Raw genomic sequence first — 24,704 nt, 5'->3', positions numbered from 1 at the left:
CTGAGCTTTTTTATTTATCAAACATCAGGTCATCGACGGCGAAACCAGGGATACCAAAGCCGTCCTCGGGCTCGACCTAGAAAGCGCCTTCGACAAAGTGACGCACTCTGCCATCCTCGCACAGGTATCCCATCTGAACCTAGGCGAGAGGTCGTACGAATATTTCAAAGACTTCCTCACCAGCAGAATGGCGGAGCTCAGAGCCGGCGACCTGAAGACGGACGAGAAGACATTGGGAGCCAGGGCACTCCCCAAGGCTCCGTCATCTCTTCCATGCTATTTAATCTTCTTATGATTCAAGTTGCCAAAAGACTACGCCAGCTTGAAGGACTGAAGCACACGATATACGCGGACGACATTACGCGGTGGGTGGACGGGGGCAGTGATGCCCGCATAAAATCCACACTACAGATGGCCGTGAACACGATCGAAGGAAGCCTGGAAGGTACGGGACTGCATTGCTCCCCAAGTAAGTCGGAGCTCCTGCTTTACCAACTGATCAAAACGCACAGAATCAAGAAGCAAAGGAAACACGAAAAGATCAAGATCCGCATCAGGGATGGTAACACAATACCGACGGTCAGCAAGATCCGAGTCCTAGGCATGACGATTGAAGCGCTCGGCAGGAACGGAGACATCGTCGCCCGCATCATGGGTAAGGCGGCCAACGCCACCAGACTCCTCAAGCGCGTTACCATCAAGAAGGGAGTCATGAAGGAGGAAAACTTCATCAGACTTATACGCTCCTTCGTACTCTGCCACATAGTGTACGTGGCAGCCTTCCACAAGTGGATGAAAAGCGAAAAGAACAAGCTAGACATGCTAATCCGGAGGGCTTACAAGACACCCCTCGGTCTACCCGAAACTACCAACACGAAACGTCTCCTCAAGCTGGGAATATACAACACGCTCGACGAGATTGCCGAAGCGCAAAGAGCCGCTCAGTTGGAAACAGTGTCATCAACAAAGGCCGGCAGAAAGATCCTGTGCAGTCTAGGCATCGTTTACCACGAACAGCAGGGACCAAAATGCCCCGTCCTCGACCACGTACGAGGAACATGCACCAGAAATTCAACGAAGGCAGAAGACGCGCTAGAGCCAAGGCACTGACCGACCTGCACGCAGAAGACACCGGCGCCAGATACGCGGATGCAGCCGAATATGCCTGCCGCAACGGCTTCGCGATCGCGGTGGTCGAATCCGGAGGCAACGTTCGGGCGACCGCCAGCTCATCGAGCAAGCAAGTAGAGGAAGCAGAAGAAATAGCGATCGGCCTGGCCATCGTAGACCGAGAATGCCACATGATCTTCAGCGACTCCAGACAGGCGGTGAGGAACTACGCCAAAGGAAGAATTGCCCCAACGGCGGCCCGCGTCCTGCTCCGACACGCAGACCGCGACAAGAGGACTCGAATCAAGTGGTTCCCGGCGCACTCAGGACAAGCGTCGGAGAAGCATTCCAATCTCAACGAAACGGCACACGCCCGAGCGCGAGGACTAACCGACCGCGCCCAAGGCAATGGCTGCCCGCTGTGGTTCAGCGCCAAAGACCGGATGACCAGCTATAACGAACTGACCAAGGCTTTCGGCTGGCCCGCAGACTTCTTCCGCCGCCCTGCAAAGGGCTGAGCAAGTCGCAGGCCGTGCTGTTCAGGCAAATACAAAGGAAAACGCTTCCAAGCCCGGCGCTATTGCATAGGATGTACCTAGAATCGCACCCCCATGACAAGTGCAGAGCCTGCTGGAGGGAGACGGCCACATTCGAGCACATGCTATGGGATTGCTCCAAACATCCAAGTGAAGTTAACTCAGTACGTATACCGCCGCAGCTTGAGGAAGCAACGCGGAGTGACGACCAAGAAAAACAACTCCAGGCCGTCCAGCAGGTCACCAAGGCGCTGGCTAGGCAGGAGCCTGGCGAGCCGGCAACGGCGAGCGGGGATCCTCGCAGAGCACCCGCCACGATGACGACGTAGGCCACGTCCGAAGCGTGCCTTCGCGCTTTACTGATGGCTCAATAAACGTTTTGCAAGTCCAATCCAATGACTTATCTGCATTTGTCCTGCATGCGTCTGCGATGAAAACAAGAAGCAGGTATGCATAGAAAATCTGAGGTAGCGGCGGCAGGTGGTAGCCCAGAAGTTAGCATGCCCAGCCCCTGCACGTACTTTTATCTGCATTGACATGGATTCGTGGTAGTGATAGCGACCAAAGCTCTACTTTTTCTGCGCGCTCTAGCCATTGTGAAACTAAGGATGTAGTTAGCATGTCCAGCCACTGAATGCAAATTGCAGCAGTTACGAGTGGTAGGATCCCGCTGGGGCTGATTGTGAAGAAAGCTTCCTTTCTCTGTCCACTCTCGCGATGGTGAAGCTAAAATGAGGAGGAGGCCTGACGGACGCAACGTTGATCGTCACCATAACAGAATGGATGGACGACCTGCGGAAAGGACAAGGCACACCAAGTTTTTAGCACTCAACTTGTCCTACAATAAAGCGCTACAATGGCTAGTATGCCCTCATGGGAATGGTAGACCGAACTGCTCACTGCTAACACTGGACTGATACTAAGAAAATATTCCGCCCGCAGGCACCATGCTACACTGAAATTAGCAAAACAATGTCAGTTTATAAACTGATATTGCCAATTATCCGGTGTCCTTCTTGTGTGTGTTGAGGGCATAAAGGTCCTGACAATGAAATGGTAGTATCTTTGTTTTTGCTGCAGTTGCACACAAACAAAATTCGTTGAAGTGATCGGACAGCGATATACCAGCGAAGAAGACTAACCCGCAAATTAAAAATAATTGCTGGTTTCAGATCTCCCAATGTACTTTGCGCTTAGCTACTATCTGTAAAATGTTTTTTCTTTTTGTGCTCTTATGAATAGGACAACTCCACATTACTACAATATCAACAACAGTACACAAAATAGACTGGCTTTGAAGCTGTGACCACGCACCGCACTTTTGTACATTCAGCACATGTAGTATTGGGGCAACACGTTCGAGCAAAATGATTAGGTTTTCGGTCAAAGCACTGTGACAGGCGGGAAGAAATCATTGTCATGCCCGGTCGAAACAATACCATCTGAAATATTATTTACTTATATTCATTTTTGAAAAATCACTATAACCCTTTATACATTTGCTTCGTATGAGTTATATACTAGCTTGCCTCGTCAATCTGAAAAATGTACTGTCTTTGCGGGAGAAGGTTTTCGTGAAAAACGACGCAACATAATAGTAAAACATCCAGCATGATTCCTATCCAGATGATTGACGAAATTGTGCACTGAGAACGTGTCGACTAGCGTGCGACTGAAAGTTGAAATATGACCGTTGTAAGCTTGTGTTGCGTCTAGCACGAGCGAGTAGTGTGAGCGATGACACTGGTGTGAAAATGGTCAGCTCGGTCTGCGATTTGTTTTTGTGGATCTCCACATTGAACGTCGCAGTAGTCACAATGAGAGCACTCCTGTGACATTATTAGCTCAGTGGGCTGGGAAGGCTCGAGTGGTAGCTCACCTTGAAGGGTATTGCGTAACAATTATTAATATACGTACTTTGCGATGATGAAAAATATGCAGAAACACCACTGGTGTTGTCTAACCATTCGTAAACAGGCCCCCAAATTTCAATTGGCCCACCCCAAACATTAAGTAGGCCCACCCCCAAATTTCAAGTTGGCACACCCTCAAATTTAAGTTGGCCCACCCCCAAATTTAAAGTCGGCCACGCCCGATTTTCTTTTCGCCCAGCATTAAACTTCAAGTTGGCCCAATCCCAAATTTCAATTCGGTCACCCAATAAAGAAAGGCGTCAGGCAGGGAGATACGATTTCTCCAATGCTATTCACAGCGTGTTTACAGGAGGTATTCAGAGACCTGGATTGGGAAGAATTGGGGATAAGAGTTAATGGAGAATACTTTAGTAACTTGCGATTCGCTGATGATATTGCCTTGCTTTGTAACTCAGGGAACCCATTGCCATGCATGCTCACTCACCTGGAGAGGCAAAGCAGAAGGGTGGGTGTAAAAATTAATCTGCAGAAAACTAAAGTAATGTTTAACAGTCTCGGAAGAGAGCAGCAGTTTACGATAGGTAGCGAGGCACTGGAAGTGGCAGCAGAATATATCTACTTAGGGCAGGTAGTCACCGCTTATACGGATCATGAGATTGAAATAATCAGAAGAATAAGAATGGGCTGGGTTGCGTTTGGCGGGCATTCTCAGATCATGAACAGCAGGTTGCCATTGTCCCTCAAGAGAAAAGTGTGTAACAGCTGTGTCTTACCAGCACTGACCTACGGGGCAGAAACCTGGAGGTTTACGAAAAGGGTTCTACTTTAGTTGAGGACGACTAAACGAGCTATGGAAAGAATGATAGGTGTAACGTTAAGGGATAAAAGAGCAGATTGGGTGAGGGAACAAACGCGAGTGAATGACATCTTAGTTGAAATGAACAAAAAGAAATGGTTATGGGCAGGACATGTAATGAGGAGGGAAGATAACCGATAGTCATTAAGGGTTACGGACTGGGTTCCAAGGGAAGGGAAGCGTAACAGGGGGCTGAGGAAAGTTAAGTGAGCGGAAAAGATTAAGTTTTCAGGGACAACATGGCCACAATTAGTACATGACCGTGGTAGTTGGAGAAGTATGGGAGAGGCCTTTGCCCAGAAGTTGGCGTAACCAGGCTGGTGATAATGATAGTGCCACTCAGGAAAAATAGTTGGAAGTCGTAGATCACCCAGTCGCTTTCTTTGTATTTATCTTTAACTTTCTCTGTTAATTTGTAACAATCGCGTCTGCCACTGCTGTCGTATAGAAAGCTGGAGCGCATGGTCTCTGTAGACTTGTCCACATATGCGCTGGCCTAAACTTGAAGAAAGCTACGTGATCATGATCATCACCATCAGCCTGGTTATGCCCACTGCAGGGCAAAGGCCTCTCCCATACTTCTCCAACTACCCCGGTCATGTACTAATTGTGGCCATGTTGTCCCTGCAAACTTCTTAATCTCATACGCCCACCTAACTTTCTGCCGACCTCTGCTACGCTTACCTTCGCTTGGAATCCATTCTGTAACTCCTAATGACCATCGGTTATCTTCCCTCCTCATTACGTGTCCTCCCCATGCCCATTTCTTTTTCTTGATTTGAACTAAGATATCATTAACTCGCGTTTGTTCCCTCACCCAATCTGCTCTTTTCTTATCCCTTAAAGTTACACCTATCATTCTTCTTTCCATAGCTCGTTGCGTCGTCCTCAGTTTAAGCAGAACCCTTTTCGTAATTTCGTAAGCCTCCAGGTTTCTGCCCCGTACGTGAGTATTGGTAAGACACAGCTGTTATAAACTTTTCTCTTGAGGGATAATGGCAACCTGCTGCTCATGAACTGAGAATGCCTGCCAAACGCACCCCAGCCTATTGTTATTCTTCTGATTATTTCAGTCTCATGATCCGCATCCGCAGTCACTACCTGTCCTAAGTAGATGTATTCCCTTACCACTTCCAGTGCCTGACTACCTATCGTAAACTGCTGTGATCATCATGAAGGTTTAATTTTTGAATTTGACATTTTTCGAACGGAAAGACGTTTTATATAAAAAACAAACTACCTGTGCGATAAAAGATGTATGTCGTCGATTACAGTGACCCAAGAAGGCAGCACCTGCGCTGCTGTTATCGCCTACGTGGAAGCTAGTATACGCCTGCGTGAATTTTGTCTCGGTCTCTGGTGTGCTTGATGTACTTGCTCTGCTTACTGACGGAGCGCGTGACGAGGCAGTCGCGAGGAGTGCCACACGGTGGGTGACGGGTCGTTCGAGTAGTCGCTTTGCAGTTTGAGAAGCGCCTGCTTGGCGATCAGTGATGTGAGCACTCCTGACTGATGCCACGCAGGGCCTCAGGACAATGCAAAATCACGTCTGCATCGCTATGCGCTGTAGTTCGAAGTAAACCGCCTGTGCGGAATCGAATTAATGTATGGTCCAGCAACGTTTGTCGTTGATGCTTTTTCGCAAGTGTCTACTCATGCTGGTGACTCGAATGATACGATAATTTCAAGTTCGAAAATTTGTGTCAGCCATTTTTCAAGAATATTAACATTTGTGGATCTGAACACTGTCCCTATGCTTGCTTTTTCCTTTATTTGTCCGCTTGTTTTTTTTTCTTTACTTTATTGCTTACTATGTTTGTTTTGGGAATGACAAAACGCAACCACTTGCTGGACTGCTCAGCATTGGTGGATGCTAATTCTTTAGGTGCTACTCTATGATAATCGACGACGTATGTTCCAAAATCCGCTAGGGGCCAGCGCCTTACGAGAGAGCTGTCGTTATCATGACCTCTCAAACACGGTTAAAATGCACCGAATAACGACATCACTAAATTAAATACGCATCGAAGTAGTCATGGCATTCAATAATAGGAATAGAAAGTGTTCGAATAATTTTGTCGAAATTCCTGACTGTCAGGCAGGCCTCTCATATATCAATCAATGAATCATTTTATTTCCTTATAAAAGGAGGAGTACGGGACTAAAAGCTCGGACGGCTTGACGAGGTCCCGACCCCTTCCAAGTTGGCATAACAGCAAGATGACGGCCAGTCATACACAAGAAATTAAAAAAAAAGCATCACAAAGCAACGAGTAATACAGAGTGAAACAAGGCGGCAAGAAATAATCAACACACATAAACAACAGTGGGAAACATAAATAGGAGAATAAGAAGGCATGGACTAGACTTGCAAATAAAATAAGTTGACAAAAACCTTTAATGCGAGATTTTCGGTTTCTGGAGGGATCAAAATTTTGTCGGTCTAATAAGTTTAACAGCAAGGTAATGTATAAGATAAAGATTGCTCATCATAGGAGGTTCTCGGGGTGTGTACGAACCACATTTCTTTATGTCGGGTCTGACGATTATTTGTAGTCTCTCGAAGTTTTGCCAGATGAATTGTATCATCAATGCCAAATTTAAGAAACCTTTGTAGCACAACATCAACCAATAATTGTAAAAACAAAACACAGGAAGGATCATATATTTAGATAAAAGTGGCTTTGTGGAGTACGTTCAATGGAAACGCTATCATATATATATATATATATATATATATATATATTCACATATTAACTACTGCCAACTGCTTTGGGGTAAAACTACGCTCTCCAACCTACAAAAAATTACGTTATGCAGAAACGATACCTACGCCATGTGTACAAGGTGGTTTTAATATAACAACTGCAGGTTTTTTTTCCACAGAGTGCATGTCATCACAGCTCGCAAACTATACCACTACCGTTTGAGTACTAGATTTACATATGAAGCGAGACGTAAGATAAACAGCCTGAGTACTCTGGCACATTTAGAAGGAAAAGAGCAATATTATGCTAAAAAACGCGGTGAATATTGGAATGCTATTGCACCCCGTTTGATCTCTGGCATGAAACACCTATGTTATTCTTTGCCATCACTGTTGAGCCGTTATCAATCTGCTAAGTTTGATTTATTTATTTGTTCCACTGCTTAACTTATATTTATGTATGAAGAAGAAGAAAACTGATTTTACTTACCCCGGTATCTATTAATATCGGACCATTGTGTTTTTTTATTCTGCACTGATCCAATGTTTGCATTTCCTTATTGAATGTGCTTTCTTTTTATTGCTGTCGCCCAAGCGCCGCTCATTACGTGGGGATGCGGACTACTGGCAGCTTTCTTTCCGCCGTTCTCCATGTGTAATCTACGTGGTGGAAATAAACATTTTATTTGATAATTTGATAATAAATTTGGTCACTGCCTACCATCGGTATGCAATGGCTACAAGTGTCTTCCCTGCCAGGATCGTGACCCCGGGATGCGTTCTTCACGTAGGTTGCGGCGCCTCTTTTCGAAACATTTCGAGAAGAGCGTCGAGTCGGTAGCCCTTCCACCAATTCGCTATTAGGCAGGAATTAACGCCTGATCTGTCAAATCCTTTGGATCTCGTCTCCGTCTCAGTGCAAATTACGCAACATCTATTGGAAAAAAAACCATGAAAATGTTGGGTTAGTTGATATCGGAGATACGATGACAGCCAGTTATGTATAGCAGCTATTAAACTCGAGAGCCAAATCGAGAACCCCGCCGTTCAGTTCTCTTTCGAAAAGGTTCGAATATGTACGCACTACTAGCTATGCGCTGTTTCTTCAAAGTCTCGGACATATGCTCACATTGGGCGTGCCGGGAAGTATAAAATAAAATGCTTCACCGGCCGTCCTCCTTCGCCTGAATGTAGCCTGCAGTAACCTTTGTTTCTAATGTTCGTTATTTAAGTCGATTCCTTGTGGAGCACAAATAATGAGTTGGAGGAAAGCACGTGTGATGTAATGCTGGGCTGCCTACTTTATGACCCAGGAAGGTAGGGAGCTCCGTGACAAAGTTGCAAGGTGAGACAGCCGCTTGTTTCCCCTAGAGACTTTCCTTGGGTCACGGCCTTCTACAGTTCTTCGAAGGAGGGCGTTTCTTATAGCGAGGACATCTTTATTTTTTCATCTTTGTACACTCGAACCCATACATGTTAAAGATAGTGTCTGAACGTATACGTTTCGTAGAAATCGGTAGTATTTTGTTATGTGTTGCAAGTCAGTCAACAATGTTCGTAGTGTGCTACATTTATTGTACATTTTTCATTGCATTTTCCGCCTTTGTGTGACGCTGCTTCCATGTAGTGTACCTGTGCTGGCCTATGCAGAGTATATCTATATAAAGGATGATCGTGTTACGTGTCCTTTCTATTGATATGCGCGGTAGGGAAGTAGCCTGGAAACGCAGCTCTTTTTGACATCCGCTCCTCTAGCTGCATGCGAAATATAGAACTTCTTGGTAGCGTTAATATAGTTCATATCTTTAACATTAATTAGTGTGATTGACAATGAGTTAAAGGAGACAAGAAGATTCTTCCCGGTTTTTTTTCCCTTCATTAGTTGTGAATTACGGTAGTGTTAAGGATTCGCCATGGAATGCCAACTTGCCTAAACTGCCACGCTAGTAAGCTCGTGTCTCATTGTGTATATTTTAGTAGTGACGAAAGAAAAATATCTTGTACTATATTTTCAGAAGCAGCGATTCACCACCTATACCGTCGTAAACGACAGGACGCTTACGTGGCCTGACGGCGTTGTGTTCTACAAATACGAAGCTGATACTGAGAATGAGAGTGAGATTGCCTTCGGTAAGTGACAGCATCACGCATTTTTTCCCCTATATGTAGCCGTTGGAAGGGAGGCATGCTCTGATAGGAAGCCTTCGCTGCGGGCTGCGGACCTTTTCTGTAAGTTCAGATCGGCTAGCCGTACAGTGTGCGAAGCTGCAGAATTGGTTTTAATCCGTTGGATGATCTGTACGACACAGCTAGGCTGTGCAAACCTCACAGCTGTTTCACTGCAACGTTTGCTTCTGCATCAGAGGACAGTCGGGGAAGTCAGCCAGGACTGAGCCTGGTTGACTACTTTGCACAGCGGTAAGGCGAAGAAAACAGGAAAAGAAGAAGAGGCAGTCGAGTGTTGATGTGCGCTGGAGTCGGCGACGTAATAAATAAAACGAAACTATACTGTATGCCAGGGTGGAGGCCCGGTGATTCACGAATTGCTCCGTAGAGCGCGCACGAGACATAAAGAAAGAATGGCAGCACTTTGGTGCACGTTCCAAACTTTGCATTTCGTCCTCGCTGTACGCGTTGTTTACTCTCGCACTACCTTTTCCGACATTAATGTCGCGTCAAGGCTTCCGCCAAGTGCGCTGGCTCAGCGTGTGGCAAGTAATCACCGGCGCAGTGCGCTCAACAAAATATGGTCACGTAGGTGACCGCTGGCACGCAGGCGGATGGCAAGGGACGTGGGCAACAAACTTGGAGAGTTCATTGGGGGAACTTGTGCCCGAAAGCGAGCGAACATCTAGGCGAACACGGCAAGTGCGCGTACGGCGCTCGTCGCATTGCGCGGTTCCTCCATTCGAGACGCTGCGCGTGGACGGTGAAGCAGAAATAAACGCACTGTACAGATGCGCTGAAATTGAAGAAATGTATCAATACTCATAGCCGAATATCTTTTAAAGTAATTGGATTGGCCAAACTTTTTCTCACTTTCAAAGTAATGCGCTGTATCAGATAAAATGAAAAGTTATGTTTTCTTATTTTCACGTTAGAAAACGCGATTTCAAGTACTGAATTATTTTCAGTAGTGCTTCTATACGTGAAAACGGGCTTCGTAGATTTGACTTCTAGACAAAATAAAAAATATCTCGAGAAGATAGTACCATAGCGGATAAGTATGAGCCATCGTTGTGAGTGGGTTAGCGGCTTTAAGTGTTTCCGCGAGTATGGCCGGACACATTTCAGGGTAAATATCATCATCATCATCATCATCATCAGCTTATTTTACGTCCACTGCAGAACGAAGGCCTCTCCCTGCGATCTCCAAACAAGCCTGTCCTGCGCCAACCCATTCCAGCTGCATGACACCTGTGAATTTCCTCCTCGCGTCGCTCCGCCGTGCCTTCTGCCGTGCACGACTGCCTTTCCCTTCTCTTGGTACCCATTCTGTAACCCTAATGATCCAACGCTTATCTAATCTGCGGATTACATGACCTGCCCAACTCCATTTTTTTCTCTAAATGTCAATTAGAATATCGGCTATACCTGTTTTCTCACTGATCCAAACCTCTCTCTTTCTGTCTCTTAACGTTATGCCTAGCATTCTTTATTCCATCGCACAGTGCGCGGTACTTAACTTGTTCCCAAGCTTCTTTGTCAGTCTCCAAGTCTCTGCCCCATATGTCAGCACGGGTCCCCGAAAACAGGAAGAATGCAAACATTATACTAATCGACAAAACGGGAGGCGTTAAAGCATTGAAAAATTATAGGCCCATTAGCTTACTTCCAAGTATTATATTAGCTTCCAAGTATTATATAAAATGTTCAACATGATAACCTCCAATCGAATATAGGCAACACTGGACTTCAGTCAACTAAGGCAACAAGCTTGCTTCAGGAAAGGATACTCTACAATGGATCACATCCACGTCATTAATCAGGTAATCGAGACATTCGCAGAGTACAATAAGCCTCTCTATATGGCTTTCGTAGATTACGAAAAGGCATTTGATTCAGTAGAGATAGCAGCAGTCATAGAGGCATTACGTAATCACGGAGTACAGGACAGGAGTACGTAAATATCTTGGAAAATATCTACAGAGATTCCACAGCTGCCTTAATTCTACAAAAAAAAGTAGGAATATACCTATAAAGAAAGGGGTCAGACAAGGAGACACGATCTCTCCAATGTTATTCACTGCGTGCTTGGAAGCAGTAATCAAGCTATTGAACTGGGAAGGCTAAGCAGTAAGGATCATTTATTTTTATATGATAAATACTGCCAGCCTTCAGAGAAGGCCATAGGCAGGAGTGGACAGTACATATGAAGAAATGATCAAAAATAAGAAGACAAGAACACATTACACAAGGCTCGCACTACGCACTGAAAAGCAGCGAAAGACCGATAGTTTGCACGTCGCTTGCATACAAACCCGTGCTACAGATATAAAATTGTACAATGATATATTGACAGAGTGCTTGACAAGGAAAAATTAAATGAGAACAAGGACAATTCAAGCTGCGTATGCGCGTCGCTCGATATGACAAACCGCTGTAATTCATCACTTATCGAAGCATTTTGCGGGAGAATCATAGCATATGTCGCGAGATAATAAGTGTTGCTGAAAATCGAAGGCTGATGGAAGAATTATAAAGCACTTAAGAATGACTGTATGGTGGGTTTCTCGACAATGTGTGCACTTAGCCGGTTCCATTCTCGTATGGTTCGAGGAAAAAATGAATTACTGAAGCAATCGGTTCTGCAGGCGAATTCTTTAACTTTTTTCGAGTGATTTCCTCGTGTGGAACGACGAGTCACCTGTTGAATGTACAATTCCTTATTGATACGCAAATTATCGTGATATATTAAATACATATATTTCAACCTATCACGATGATGTCTTAGTTGAAGTGTTTATAAATTAGCTTTTTCTAGCAGCTGAGTCGGAGATGTGTGCCAGCTGTATGAATTAAAGGCGAATCTTATTGATTTTCTTTGGACACTTTCGAGTTTTCTTATATTTACTTCTGTAAATGGGTCCCATAAGACGGAAGCATATTCAAGAACCGGCCTAATAAATGTTTTATATGCCAGTAACTTTATTTCTTCTGTCGACTGACGTAGGGAACGTTTCAGATACCCAAGCTTCATCATAGCCTTTTTTTGTATGTAGTTAATATGTATGTTCCACCTGAGATCAGGCGTGATCATGACACCCAAGGATTTATAACTCTCTACTGAAGAAAGACTGTGGCCATTTATTGAATATTGGAAGTGTAGGGGAATCCGTTTTCTTGATATTGTCATTGATACGGTTTTCTCCTCATTTACCTTCATTTGCCACTCAGAACACCAACGGTCTATTTTAGATAGAGATGAATTTAGAAGAGCCCGGTCATTCGGACACTGAATTACATTATACAATATACAATCGTCAGCAAGCAACTTAGTTTTCACTGGTATGTCTTCAGTAATGTCATTATTAAAAATTAAAAAGAACAGTGGTCCCAGGACGGATCCCTGCGGTATGCCTGACAAAACTGGGGCCGGACTGGAACTAATGCTGTCGATGGAAATACTCTGCTGTCGCAATGAAAGATATGCTTCTATCCAGGATATTAATGTAGTGTTCTTGAATATTGATTTCATTTTGACAAGCAGTTTAGGATGGGACACGCGATCAAAGGCTTTCTCGAAATCTAAGAATATAATGTCTACCTGGCTTTGCTTATCTAATGATGCGGCAAAATCATGAACGGTTTCGAGCAGTTGTGTTACCGTTGACAGGTTCTTGCGAAAAGCATGCTATCTGGAATCGGTCAGGTTGTTATTTTCAAGAACCTTCGATATATGTTTAAAAATGGCATATTCAAGTGTCTTCATACATGTGCATAAAATGGAGATAGGCCGGTATATCGCAATGTGATGGATTTTGGGATTTAGGAACGGGGACGATTCTCCCATATTTCCAATCATGTGGAAGTTCCGCTCGCCGTAAGCATTCTTTAAATATTATGGTTAAATATTTCGAGCACCATTCGGCATACCTAAAGAGGAAGGTATTCGGTATGCCGTCTATTCCAGGGGAGTTCTTACTGTCCACTTTCAAAAGAAGCGAGCAAACGCCTTCCTCAGTTATTGATACGTCGCCTATAGCAGGGCATTCGTGAGGTAGTGTAAAGTGTGGCCGATTGCCGTCATCTATCGCGAACACTGAAAAGAAGTAATCATTCAATGAACTCGCAGTGGCAAATGGCTCCGTAACACGTCTACCATCAATACATAGATTCGATATCGTGCTCTTTTTTTGTTTGAAATGACGACAAAATTTTGCCGGGGATGTACGAAGAAAGTTTTTCATAGTTACACTGTGATAATGTAACTTAGCATTTTTGATAGCGTGTTTTAACTGTCTGCGCATGTCGGAAAGTTTTTGCGCGGTATCTTCGGAGGGACTACGACTAAGTTGCTTTCGGATCTTTTTCGTCATTCGTCCCAAGCTTACAATGTCTTTAGGCATCCATGGGTTTGAGCGTTGCACACACTTCACTCGGAATGGTACGAAATCTTGTATGCACCTTAAAACAAGGTTTTTGAAGAAAAGCCACAAATCAGCGGAAATTTCCCCACACTCAAGGAGGACAACAAATTGTGAAAACGAGATATCAAGCTGGTCCAATATACTCACATCATCAGAACGCGCAAAAATTGGTACCATAGATGCCTATTTCTTGATTTTCTTTATACAATTAAATCTACATATAAGCTTACCATCTTATGATCGGATATACCGTCAAGAACATACGTTTTTGGACTGCGATTAAGGATGCTATTGCTGACAAGAAAAAGATCTAAAATAGACATGGTTTCCCCTTGTATCCGTGTTGGTTCGGTAACTAATTGTGTTAGGTCATGAAAAAGGATAATATCGACAAAAGGCTCGGCAATGCTGCATAAGAGGTCCGGAAATTTACTGTTCCAGTTTATGGACGGTACGTTAAAATCGCCTGTGATCGACGAGTGTGATCGACGGCGAATATCTCAGCAGCGATCAAGGCAGAAAGCTGGGCTAGTTGGTGTGTCATCATTAATCAAATACTAGCGCAAATCACAGGGACACAGACAGAGAAGATGACAGGACGAGCGCTCGTCCTGTCGTCTTCTCTGTCTGTGTCCCTGTTATTTGCGCTAGTCTTTTAATTAATGATCTCAGCAGCCTTCGGTTTGACGATGCCATTGTTCTAGTCAGGAACACTGCAGACGAGTTACAACAAATTATTGAGGACCTTAACAGAGAGAGTGTAACAGTGGGGTTGAATATTATTATGCAGAAGACAAATATAATGATGAATACATCGGCAAGGGAACAAGAGTTCAGGATCGCCAGTCAACCTCAAGAGTCTGTGTGGCCTAGGTCAACTAATCACATCGAACCCTGATCATGAGAAGGAAATTCATAGAAGGATAAAAATGGGTTGCATCGCATGTGGCAGACATTGTTAGCTCCCGACTAGAAGCTTAACATTATCATTGAAGATGAATGTGTAGAATCAGTGCATTTTACCGGGTAAGTATATCTGTCTTCTAAAAGAAATGCAGTCATGGTGGTTTTATTTTGTTATAAATCGGTTTTTGTGAAGAAATAAAGGTAGAAAGTGTTTTAGGTACTCCGTTTCTGTTGTACAAGAAAAATTAATAAATAACTTATTATTTAAAATATACGTCACATGAAAACAGATAATAAAGATACTATTCAATATCAAAAGAATGCCACCGACGGAGAGCTTAATCCGCGTTTAACTTGCGTTGCTACCACTGCCGAATTGCGGAATACACTTGGAAGTCTTTAGTCGTTGGTGCAGAATTCCTCGATGTACTAATATGGTTGGCAGTCCCAAACACAGTAGTCTCTTCAAAAGTTCAGTCTATTCATAGTAGGAAGCATAACTTCATTTATCACTTTACCGCCCCATTTATCAGAAACACTGGTCAAACCCTGTGTTGTTAAACTAAATTATTCAATTATGGGGTTTTAGGTGCCAAAACCAAGATATGATTATAAGGCACGCCATAGTGGGGGCTTTATTTTGACAACCTTTGACGTGCACCCAATGCACGGTGCACGGGCGTTTTTACATTCGTCTCTCATGAAAATGCCGCTGGGATTCGATCCCGCGACCACGTGACCAACACCATCGCCACTAAGCAACCACGGCGAGTGCCACGGCGAGTGCCACAGCGGGTCCCAACCCTGTATCTACTAAAAAGTATTTTAAGAAGGTGTTCGCATTTGGTTTAGGCTACTAGCGGACCATGTTACAAGTATTTCGTGCATAGTAAAGGTACGCTCGTCCAGTTTTCCTGGTTTTCCGTAAATTCGAGAACATGCTAAACATCCTCGAGTTCATGGCCACAGCACCACTCCGCAAAAGTAGAGCAGCGTATCCTGTAGAGAAAGTTTTTTTATATGCCAGTTCCAATTGAAGCTGATGGGTTAATCATGAATGTATCTATTTCTCATAGCCGCCGTGGTTGCTCAGTGGCTATGGTGTTAGGCTGCTGAGCAAGAGGTCGCGGGATCGAATCGCGGCCACGGCGGCCGCATTTCGATGGGGGCGAAATGCGAAAACACCCGTGTACTTAGATTTAGGTGCACGTTAAAGAACCCCAGGTGGTCGAAATTTCCGGAGTCCTCCACTACGGCGTGCCTCATAATCAGAAAGTGGTTTTGGCACGTAAAACCCCATAATTTCATTGTTTTTCTATTTCTCACGTGAGATCTGCTGCTCTGTTGAATTTCGCATGTGGGTCAGTTTCTTGCGAGAATGAATGGCTTCGCCGTGTCGCCATCAAACCCCTGTTCCATGGAATAACGGTGAGACACTTGTCATAACAGTGAACGGGTGTTTCTTTTTCCATTCTCCTTTATTAGTGACAGAAAGTTTAGGGATAATCTGCGGCATATTGTGCTTATCTACTCATCGAACTTTTACTTGATTACTCGAATGCATGTGTTCCGCAATGCTGGCCTCCCCATCAAATTGGCGATTGAGGCGCAAATCACTTGATCTGGACCTAGTGCAATGTTTTTCTCCACTACTGTGAATATTAGGACTCTTCTTGTCTGAAGTGTCAGGTCTAGCTAGCTCGCAGGTAACCGGGGTTGATACTGGTAATGTGCTCTGTCTTATGGAGTAGAAAAGGGTTCTTGCAGTTCTTCCGACATCAAGATTGAAATGTTATAATGAGAGAATAACCTCCTTCAAAAGTATGATGATCCTTCAGGGAGTAACGGAGTAACTGGAAGCGGGCGGCTTCTTTCCTGCTCAGTCTTCTAGTCAACATCATTCTTCCTTTCTCGAGATACCACCCATCCAATTCATTTGTTTCGTTGTCTCTTCTGTGTCCCTCCTTTTACATTATTTCCAGTTTCCTTATTTTTATGTACGAATATTAGTACCCTGCTTAAATACTGTCACCTCGGAACGCCCTCTGCTCGAGGCTTGCCACTTTTATGCCTCCGTAGTTTCATTTCTCTGCCACTGCCATCGTCGCAGTCATCCATATGGCACATTAATATTGGCACGTACGTGTACTTGTTTATCTTTCTCCGATGACCGCTTTTCATCGGGTGACAAATGTTAAACGTAATCGCTCAGCGCAGGAGAGGCCTGCATGTATCCGTAGTTTTTTGGGAATGTTGTCGATACTTTTATCGTTTGTGTATTGGCACCGAACCTTGTGTAATCTGATTGTATGCACGACACGAATTATTTCGTACTTACTAACTCGTGAACCAGCGATTACGCTGCAACCTTCCACAAGTCATGTATAAAAGCAAAATTTCAATCAATGAATTAATTAAAAAGTGAGCTTTATTTAAACAGTTCAAGGAATGTGTACGAAATAGTTGGACCAATAGCCTATGTAGCTAGTAGCTGGTCCATTACACAAAAATACATGTCAACCAAGTACATGTCTGCTCAAATAGGAGTAAGAACATTATTTACATGAACAATACTTTTTTTAAAGGAAGAGTTACTACGTTTGGCTAGACAAGAAGAAGCGTTTACATACAAGAAAGAAATTTCTGGTTACTCGTATTTTCACAGGCACAGCGCTCCAAGTTATAGCGCCAAAGAACTCTAATAATCGTTTACCGTAGACATTGCGGCCCTTACTTAACGTTAAAGTTCAAGTTGACTAACAACCAATTGCTTTACGAATTCGTTGACTTAAATGATTTACATAACTACAATAGAACTAGGTTTGCCTTTAACAGAAATTTTTTACTTCCTCGTGTGCGTACCAATTATGGCAAGCTAACATCATCTTTTTATGGCATATCTTTATGGAATCGCTTACCATCAAACATAAGATGACTCACTTCATTCTATGCCTTCAAAAAGTCCCTTAAAGATTTCTTTTTGACGCATTGACGCAATTATGGTTCGAAATGCTTTATTTATTTATTCTTATCACTGTTTTTCCTATGTTTTGCTATTCACATGCTTGCCGTTACCTTTAGTCGTTTTGTTTATAAATGCTTCCTTTTATAAATGCTTCCTCTTGCTTTTTGTGTCTGTTGAAATTTTTGATATGTATAATTTTAGCACTGATAATATTACTCCATGTTCATTTGGGTCTGCCGATTAAAGTTTTCTGTTTCGTTCTGTTCCTTCTTTACATATCTTAAAGGTTCTGTTGTACGCCAATTTTGCTTTTATTTTTTATAGTAATATTGTATAATCATCATCAGCCTGGTTATGCCCACTGCAGGGCAAAGGCCTCTCCCATACTTCTCCAACTACCCCGGTCATGTACTAATCGTGGTCATGTTGTCCCTGCAAACTTCTTAATCTCATCTGCCCACCTAACTTTCTGCCGCCCTCTGCTGCGCTTTCCTTCCCTTAGAATTCAGTCCGTAACCCTTAATGACCATCGGTTATCTTCCCTCCTCATTACATGACCTGCCCATGCCCATTTCTTTTTCTTGATTTCAACTAAGATGTCATTAACTCGCGTTTGTTCCCTCACCCAATCTGCTCTTTTCTTATCCCTTAACGTTACACCTATCATTCTTCTTTCCATAGCTCGTTGCGTCGTCCTCAATTTAAGTAGAACTCTTTTCGTAATCCTCCAGGTTTCTGCCCCGTACATGAGTACTGGTAAGACACAGCTGTTATAAACTTTTCTCTTGAGGGATAATGGCAACCTGCTGTTCATGATTTGAGAATGCCTGCCAAACGCACCCCAACCCATTCTTATTCTTCTGGTTATTTCAGTCTCATGATCCGGATCCACAGTCACTACCTGTCCTAAGTAGATGTATTCCCTTACCACTTCCAGTGCCTCACAACCTATCGTAAACTGCTGTACCCTTCCGAGACTGTTAAACATTACTTTAGTTTTCTGCAGATTAATTCTTAGACCCACCTTTCGTCTTTGCCACTCCAGGTCAGTGAGCATGCATTGCAGTTGCTCCCCTGAGTTACTAAGCAAGGCAATATCATCAGCGAATCGCAAGTTACTGAGGTGGTCTCCATTAACTCTTATCCCCAATTCATCCCAATCCAGGTCTCTGAATACCTCGTGTAAACACGCTGTGAATAGCATCGAAGAGATCGTATCTCCCTGCCTGACGCCTTTCTTTATTGGGATTTTGTTGCTTTCTTTATGGAGGACTACGGTGGCTGTGGAGCCGTTATAGATATCTTTCAGTATTTTTACATACGGTTCGTCTACACACTGATTCCGCAATGCCTCCATGACTGCTGAGGTTTTGACTGAATCAAACGCTTTCTCGTAATCAATGAAACCTATATATAAAGGTTGGTTATATTCCGCACATTTTTCTATCACCTGACTGATAGTGTGAATATGGTCTATTGTTGAGTAGCCTTTACGGAATCCTGCCTGGTAGTTTGGTTGACGGAAGTCTAAGGTGTCCCTGATTCTATTTGCAATTACCTTAGTAAATACTTTGTAGGCAACGGACAGTAAACTGATCCGTCTATAATTTTTCAAGTCTTTGGCGTCCCCTTTCTTATGGATTAGGATTATATTAGCGTTTTTCCAAGATTGCGGTACGCTCGCAGTCCTGAGGCATTGCGTATACAGGGTGGCCAGTTTCTCTAGAACAATCTGGCCACCACCCTTCAACAAATCTGCTGTTACCTGATCCTCCCCAGCTGCCTTCCCCCTTTCCATAGCTCCCAAAGCTTTCTTTACTTCTTCCGGTGTTACCTGTGGGATTTCGAATTCCTCTAGACTATTCTCTCTTCCGTTATCGTCGTGGGTGCCACTGGTACTGTATAAATCTCTATAGAGCTCATCAGCCACTTGAACTATCTCATCCATATTAGTAATGATACTGCCGGCTTTGTCTCTTAACGCATACATCTGATTCTTGCCAATTCCTAGTTTCTTCACTGCTTTTAGGCTTCCTCCGTTCCTGAGAGCATGTTCAGTTCTATCCATATTATACTTCCTTATGTCGGCTGTCTTACGCTTGTTGATTAGCTTCGAAAGTTCTGCCAATTCTATTCTAGCTGTAGGGTTAGAGGCTTTCATACATTGGCGTTTCTTGATCAGATCTTTCGTCTCCTGCGATAGCTTACTGGTATCCTGTCTAATGGAGTTACCACCGACTTCTGTTGCACACTCCTTAATGATGCCCACAAGATTGTCGTTCATTGCTTCAACACTAAGGTCCTCTTGCTCAGTCAAAGCCGAATACCTGTTCTGTAGCTTGATCTGGAATTCCTCTATTTTCCCTCTTACCGCTAACTCATTGATCGATTTCTTATGTACCAGCTCCTTCCGTTCTCCTCAGGTCTAGGCTAATTGGAGTTCTTACCATCCTATGGTCACTGCAGCGCACCTTGCTGAGCACGTCCACATCTTGTATGATGCCAGGGTTAGCGCAGAGTATGAGGTCTATTTCATTTCTAGTCTCGCCGTTCGGGCTCCTCCACGTCCACTTTCGGCTATCTCGCTTGCGGAAGAAGGAATTCATTATCCGCATATTATTCTGTTCCGCAAACTCTACTAATAATTCTCCCCTGCCATTCCTAGTGCCTATGCCACATTCCCCCACTGCCTTGTCTCCAGCCTGCTTCTTGCCTATCTTCGCATTGAAGTCGCCCATCAGTATACTGTATTTTGTTTTGACTTTACCCATCGCCGCTTCCGCGTCTTCATAGAAGCTTTCGACTTCCTGGTCTGCATGACTGGATGTAGGGGCGTAGACCAGTATAAGCTTCATTCTGTACCTCTTATTAGGTTTCACAACAAGACATGCCACCCTCTCGTTAATGCTATAGAGTTCCTGTATGTTACCAGCTATGTTCTTATTAATCAGGAGTCCGACTCCTAGTTCTCGTCTCTCCGCTAAGCCCCGGTAGCACAGGACGTGCCCGCTCTTTAGCACTGTATATGCTTCTGTTGGCCTCCTAGGTTCACTGAGCCTTCTTATATCCCATTTGCTGCCCTCTAATTCCTCCAATAGCACTGCTAGACTCGCCTCACTAAATAACGTTCTAGCGTTAAACGTTGCCAGGTTCATATTCCAATGGCGGCCTGTCCGGAGCCAGGGATTCTTAGCACCCTCTGCAGCGTCACAGGTCGGACCGCCGCCGTGGTCAGTTGCTTCGCAGCTGCTGGGCACTGAGGGCCGGGGTTCGATTGTTGTGTTCATATATATAGGAGGTTGTGGCCAAGTACTGCACCAGGGTGGCCAATCCTGCTCTGGTGAGGGAGTGCGTTACCGGTTCTAGTCACCGGGATGAGGCCGCACTCCAGGCCTGTTTTATGCAATTTGATCAACTCGCGGATTTTTTTTTTAATCCGGTGGAAAATTGCGCGGCACCGGGATTCGAACCACGGACCTCTTGCACGCGAGGCGGGTGTTCTACCTCTACGCCACCGCTGCACCCTACTGTATATACTGTATATTGTCAATACTGTCAATACTGTATATTGTAGTCCTAATCACGTTTCTGCTGTTGCTCTCCACCTCTTTGTTTTTCTCAGTTTACACTGGGTAAATTTTATTTCGGCCCTGCCACCTACGTAATTTTTTTCTTATAATCCCCCACCTCGGGTCCCGGTTACAATCTTCGTCTTTGGGACCCTATTCTGTAAAACAAAAATGTAACCGTTTCTCTTTTTGTAATGAATAAACTTGATTTGACTTGAGGTAAATAAGGAAGGTTTAAGTTAAAGTTAGTTGCTTTTCTGGTGTTTGCACGCGGGAAGTTAAATATGGTGTTGGGTAAGGGGAAGTTAGTTTTGAGTACCTTGTGAACTAAACAACTGACCTTGTAATTTCTTAAAGCCGTGAAAGAAAGAATACGAAGGTCAATAAACAGAACACTACTAGGGTGATGAACTGAGGACAATGTTATTATCCTTAGGGCGCGTTTTTGCAACGGCAGTATAGGTGTTAAGGAAATTTTATATGTTATGTCCCATATTTCACAACAATGGCCCATGTGGGTATGAAACAATGAAAAGTATATGCAACGAAGCAAACCACGAGGAAAATATTGCCAGGCACGAGCCAGTGTGTAACAGCTGAAAGCGAGTTTCCTACAGACAACGCTAATTTGTTCTCTCCACTGCGAGTGACTGCCAAAAGAAAACCCCTAACCATTTAAGTGTATCAACACGACGCAGAATTCAGTTCGCTAGAGTCAGAGTGAATCAACTGTAGTCTAGTATTTTCCTGTTGGAGTGAAATATGAAATACTTAGTTTTATCAGTATTTAGGGCTAGTCTATTTTCTGAGAACCATTTACCTATTTTTAGCAGTTCGCCAGATATAGTGTCTTGTAATAACGAGAGTGAGTCGCCTGGGTAAACTAAGGCAGTGTCGTCAGCATACATCAAGACTTTTGACAGGTTAAGTGTGCCTGGTAAATCATTAATGTATAATTAAAACAGAATAGGGCTTAAAACCGAGCCTTGTGCTACACCGCATATGATATCGTTGAAAGCAGAATGATGTTTGTTAATTACTACTTGTTGCGTTCGTGCATGAATTGAAGCGCGTTTCCATCGATGCCATAAGGTTCCAGTTTTTCTAACAGTATGGAGTGACAGATTGTATCGAGCGCCTTTCTTATATCAAGAAAAATTGACAAAACAATGTTATTCTTGATAAGAGCATAGTTAAGGGATTGCGAAAGTGCTAAAACTGCGATTGATGCAGGTCTACCTGCAACAAAGCCATGCTGCTGCGGGCATATAGCATTATTGCTTAGAAAGAACGCATTTAACTGTAGTACAATTCTGAAGGAGTGTGTTAACTACACTAAAAATAGAAATTGGTCTATAACTACTCGGATGGTTCGGATCACCAATTTTGTACACAGGGATATCATCTGACCCTTTCAGTACATTTGGGTAAATATTACTACTTGTCGCATGGTTAAACACGTGAGAAAGGGGCACCCATAAGACATCAACATTGTTTTTCAATATCTTAACCTGAATACCGTCAAGTCCGCATGTCTTATTAGCCGATAATTTGCCCACAATACTTTTTATTTCCTCAAGAATTATTTCACGAAACGAAAAATCCCTGTCGACGCTTCTCTGGATCCTGGTGATTTGACCCGAAGATCAGATTTTCGACGAAGGCCGACTTTGCTCATAGCTATGGTTTTGCTTGAGTGTTACTCGTTTTGCTGGGCACAAGTTCGCCCAACAAAGAGTTCAATTTGTAACTCAAATTTTTGACACTGCGTCGGTCCTCACAGTGAGTGCAACGAGAAATACCGCCGATATGTGACTTCAATAACAAAATGATGCGCTCCGTTGCGTCTCCTAAACGTGTCTTGTGGGGCTAAGCTTTTCTAGAAATCATAAAATGAAAGAGAGAGAGAGAGAGAGACAGACGGACAGACAGAAAGGCATGTGCATGGAAAAATGCAGCGGCTAATTGTTTGCTTGTCGGGACAAATGCCCTGTCATGATCCGGTACCTCAGCTTTGCCATCACACAGGGCACCAACAATGAGCATTCTTTTGTTATTTTTCAATTATCTTTTTTTTTCAGACAATGAGGCCAAGGCGGTTATCGAGGACGCCATGCAGCTGATCCAGAAAAAAACGTGCATCAGGTTTCAGACGCACAGCGACGAGGAGAACTTCGTCTCTATAGCATACAGGAGGTGCGTGTAGGGTATTATACTCTTCGGTCCTGTCACATAAATCAAGCCAGTCGTTTTTTATAGCTGAAATTATGATGTACATGTCTGGTATAGAAATAGAATATTACATTTTTTTTAAATTTTATATACTTCTATAGCGACGTCGTGCGTACGGCGGCGCCTAATACATGCAGCAGAGGCTTTCCTATATAGACGGCTCCACCCATGGAAACAATCTGGCAACATGTGTTTTCTGTATAACTACGACCTGTTTTGTTCACGTTACAAGAAACACGTATTTAACAGATGACAGAGCACTATGCACACCCTTGCACACATTTTGATGCCACGTGCCACACAAGCAGCTGTGATGAGACGCTCGCACCCATTATCTGTGTCTGACCGCACCACAATAGTACCGGGAGGCAAGTGATGTACACAGTGCTAGGCCAATTGGACAATATTCCACTATGATAACTGAACGCTCTAGGCCAGTGCTGCAAAAAAACTCTGCGCAGGGGCCTTATTTGTGCTACTAAGGTTCTTGTGGTAGACGGCCCTTCACGACGGATGGATGGATGGATGGCTGTTATGAGCGTCCCCTTTGGAACGGGGTGGTGGGTTGCGCAATCAAGCAATAAAAAAAACACGATGAACGGCCACAACGAAATTGTCTTATCCCCTATTGCGAACTGTGCTTTTGTGCGTCTCCGCTTTTTGTCGTTTCCCTACTTTTCTTCCGCCAATCCTCCAATCGCCTATTACTAATCCCTATTGCGGACATGTTTACTTTTCCACTGCTCTGGCTGAACCTAAAGGCTTCAAGGAGGCCAGTGGTGCCTAAATCGACCGCTGGGTAGACGTCTTCACATTCTAGTAAAACATGCCCCATAGTTTCCCTAGCCTTACCGCAGCAAGCACATGCTTCTTCTTCCTTCTTATATCTCGTTTTATAGGTGCGTGTTCTAAGTCATGCCGATCTCGCTTCGAAAAGTAATGAGCTTACCTTTGAGTTACCATAAATTGTTTCTTTCCTGATTTCGTTTTTTCCTCTTAAGTAGTTACTCATGGCAGGTTTCTTTTCCATTGCCGCCACCCATGAGATTATTTCGGCCTCTCTGACTTTCCGCTTGACGTTCTTTGTTGCTATGTTGCCCACCCTACAGGCCGCATACTTGCTGGTGAGCTTTCTAGTCCTTTTCCTCCACTGTGAATCAATGTTTTTCCTGTACAGATACCCCAACACTCCCCCAGCCCATTTAATTTCTTCCATATTCCTCAGTCGTTCTTCTTACTCCATTTTACTGCGAGCTTCTCTCACTTGGAAGACGCCGACTAGTGCGGACGTGTAAAGATCGGCTCCTGCTTTCGTAAATATTTTCGGTCTGCTTTTTGGGTCACCTACCGCTGAAATGC

At 43.9% G+C, this 24,704-nt stretch overlaps 1 protein-coding gene across 2 annotated transcripts in view; it reads left to right on the top strand.

Moving 5' to 3' along the window:
- Positions 1–24,704, top strand: part of LOC126518639 (high choriolytic enzyme 1-like) — a 205,700-nt gene that overhangs the window by 122,481 nt on the left and 58,515 nt on the right. For both annotated transcript variants that reach the window (XM_050168423.2, XM_055064866.2), the window contains exons 3-4: positions 9,099–9,213; positions 23,195–23,309. In XM_050168423.2, the coding sequence (XP_050024380.1) occupies positions 9,099–9,213; positions 23,195–23,309 (230 nt within the window). The remainder of the gene's footprint in view (positions 1–9,098; positions 9,214–23,194; positions 23,310–24,704) is intronic.

This window comes from Dermacentor andersoni, chromosome 1 (assembly GCF_023375885.2).
Source record: "Dermacentor andersoni chromosome 1, qqDerAnde1_hic_scaffold, whole genome shotgun sequence".
Taxonomy (NCBI): Eukaryota; Metazoa; Arthropoda; class Arachnida; order Ixodida; family Ixodidae; genus Dermacentor; species Dermacentor andersoni.
This window is presented reverse-complemented; position numbering and strand designations above follow the sequence as displayed.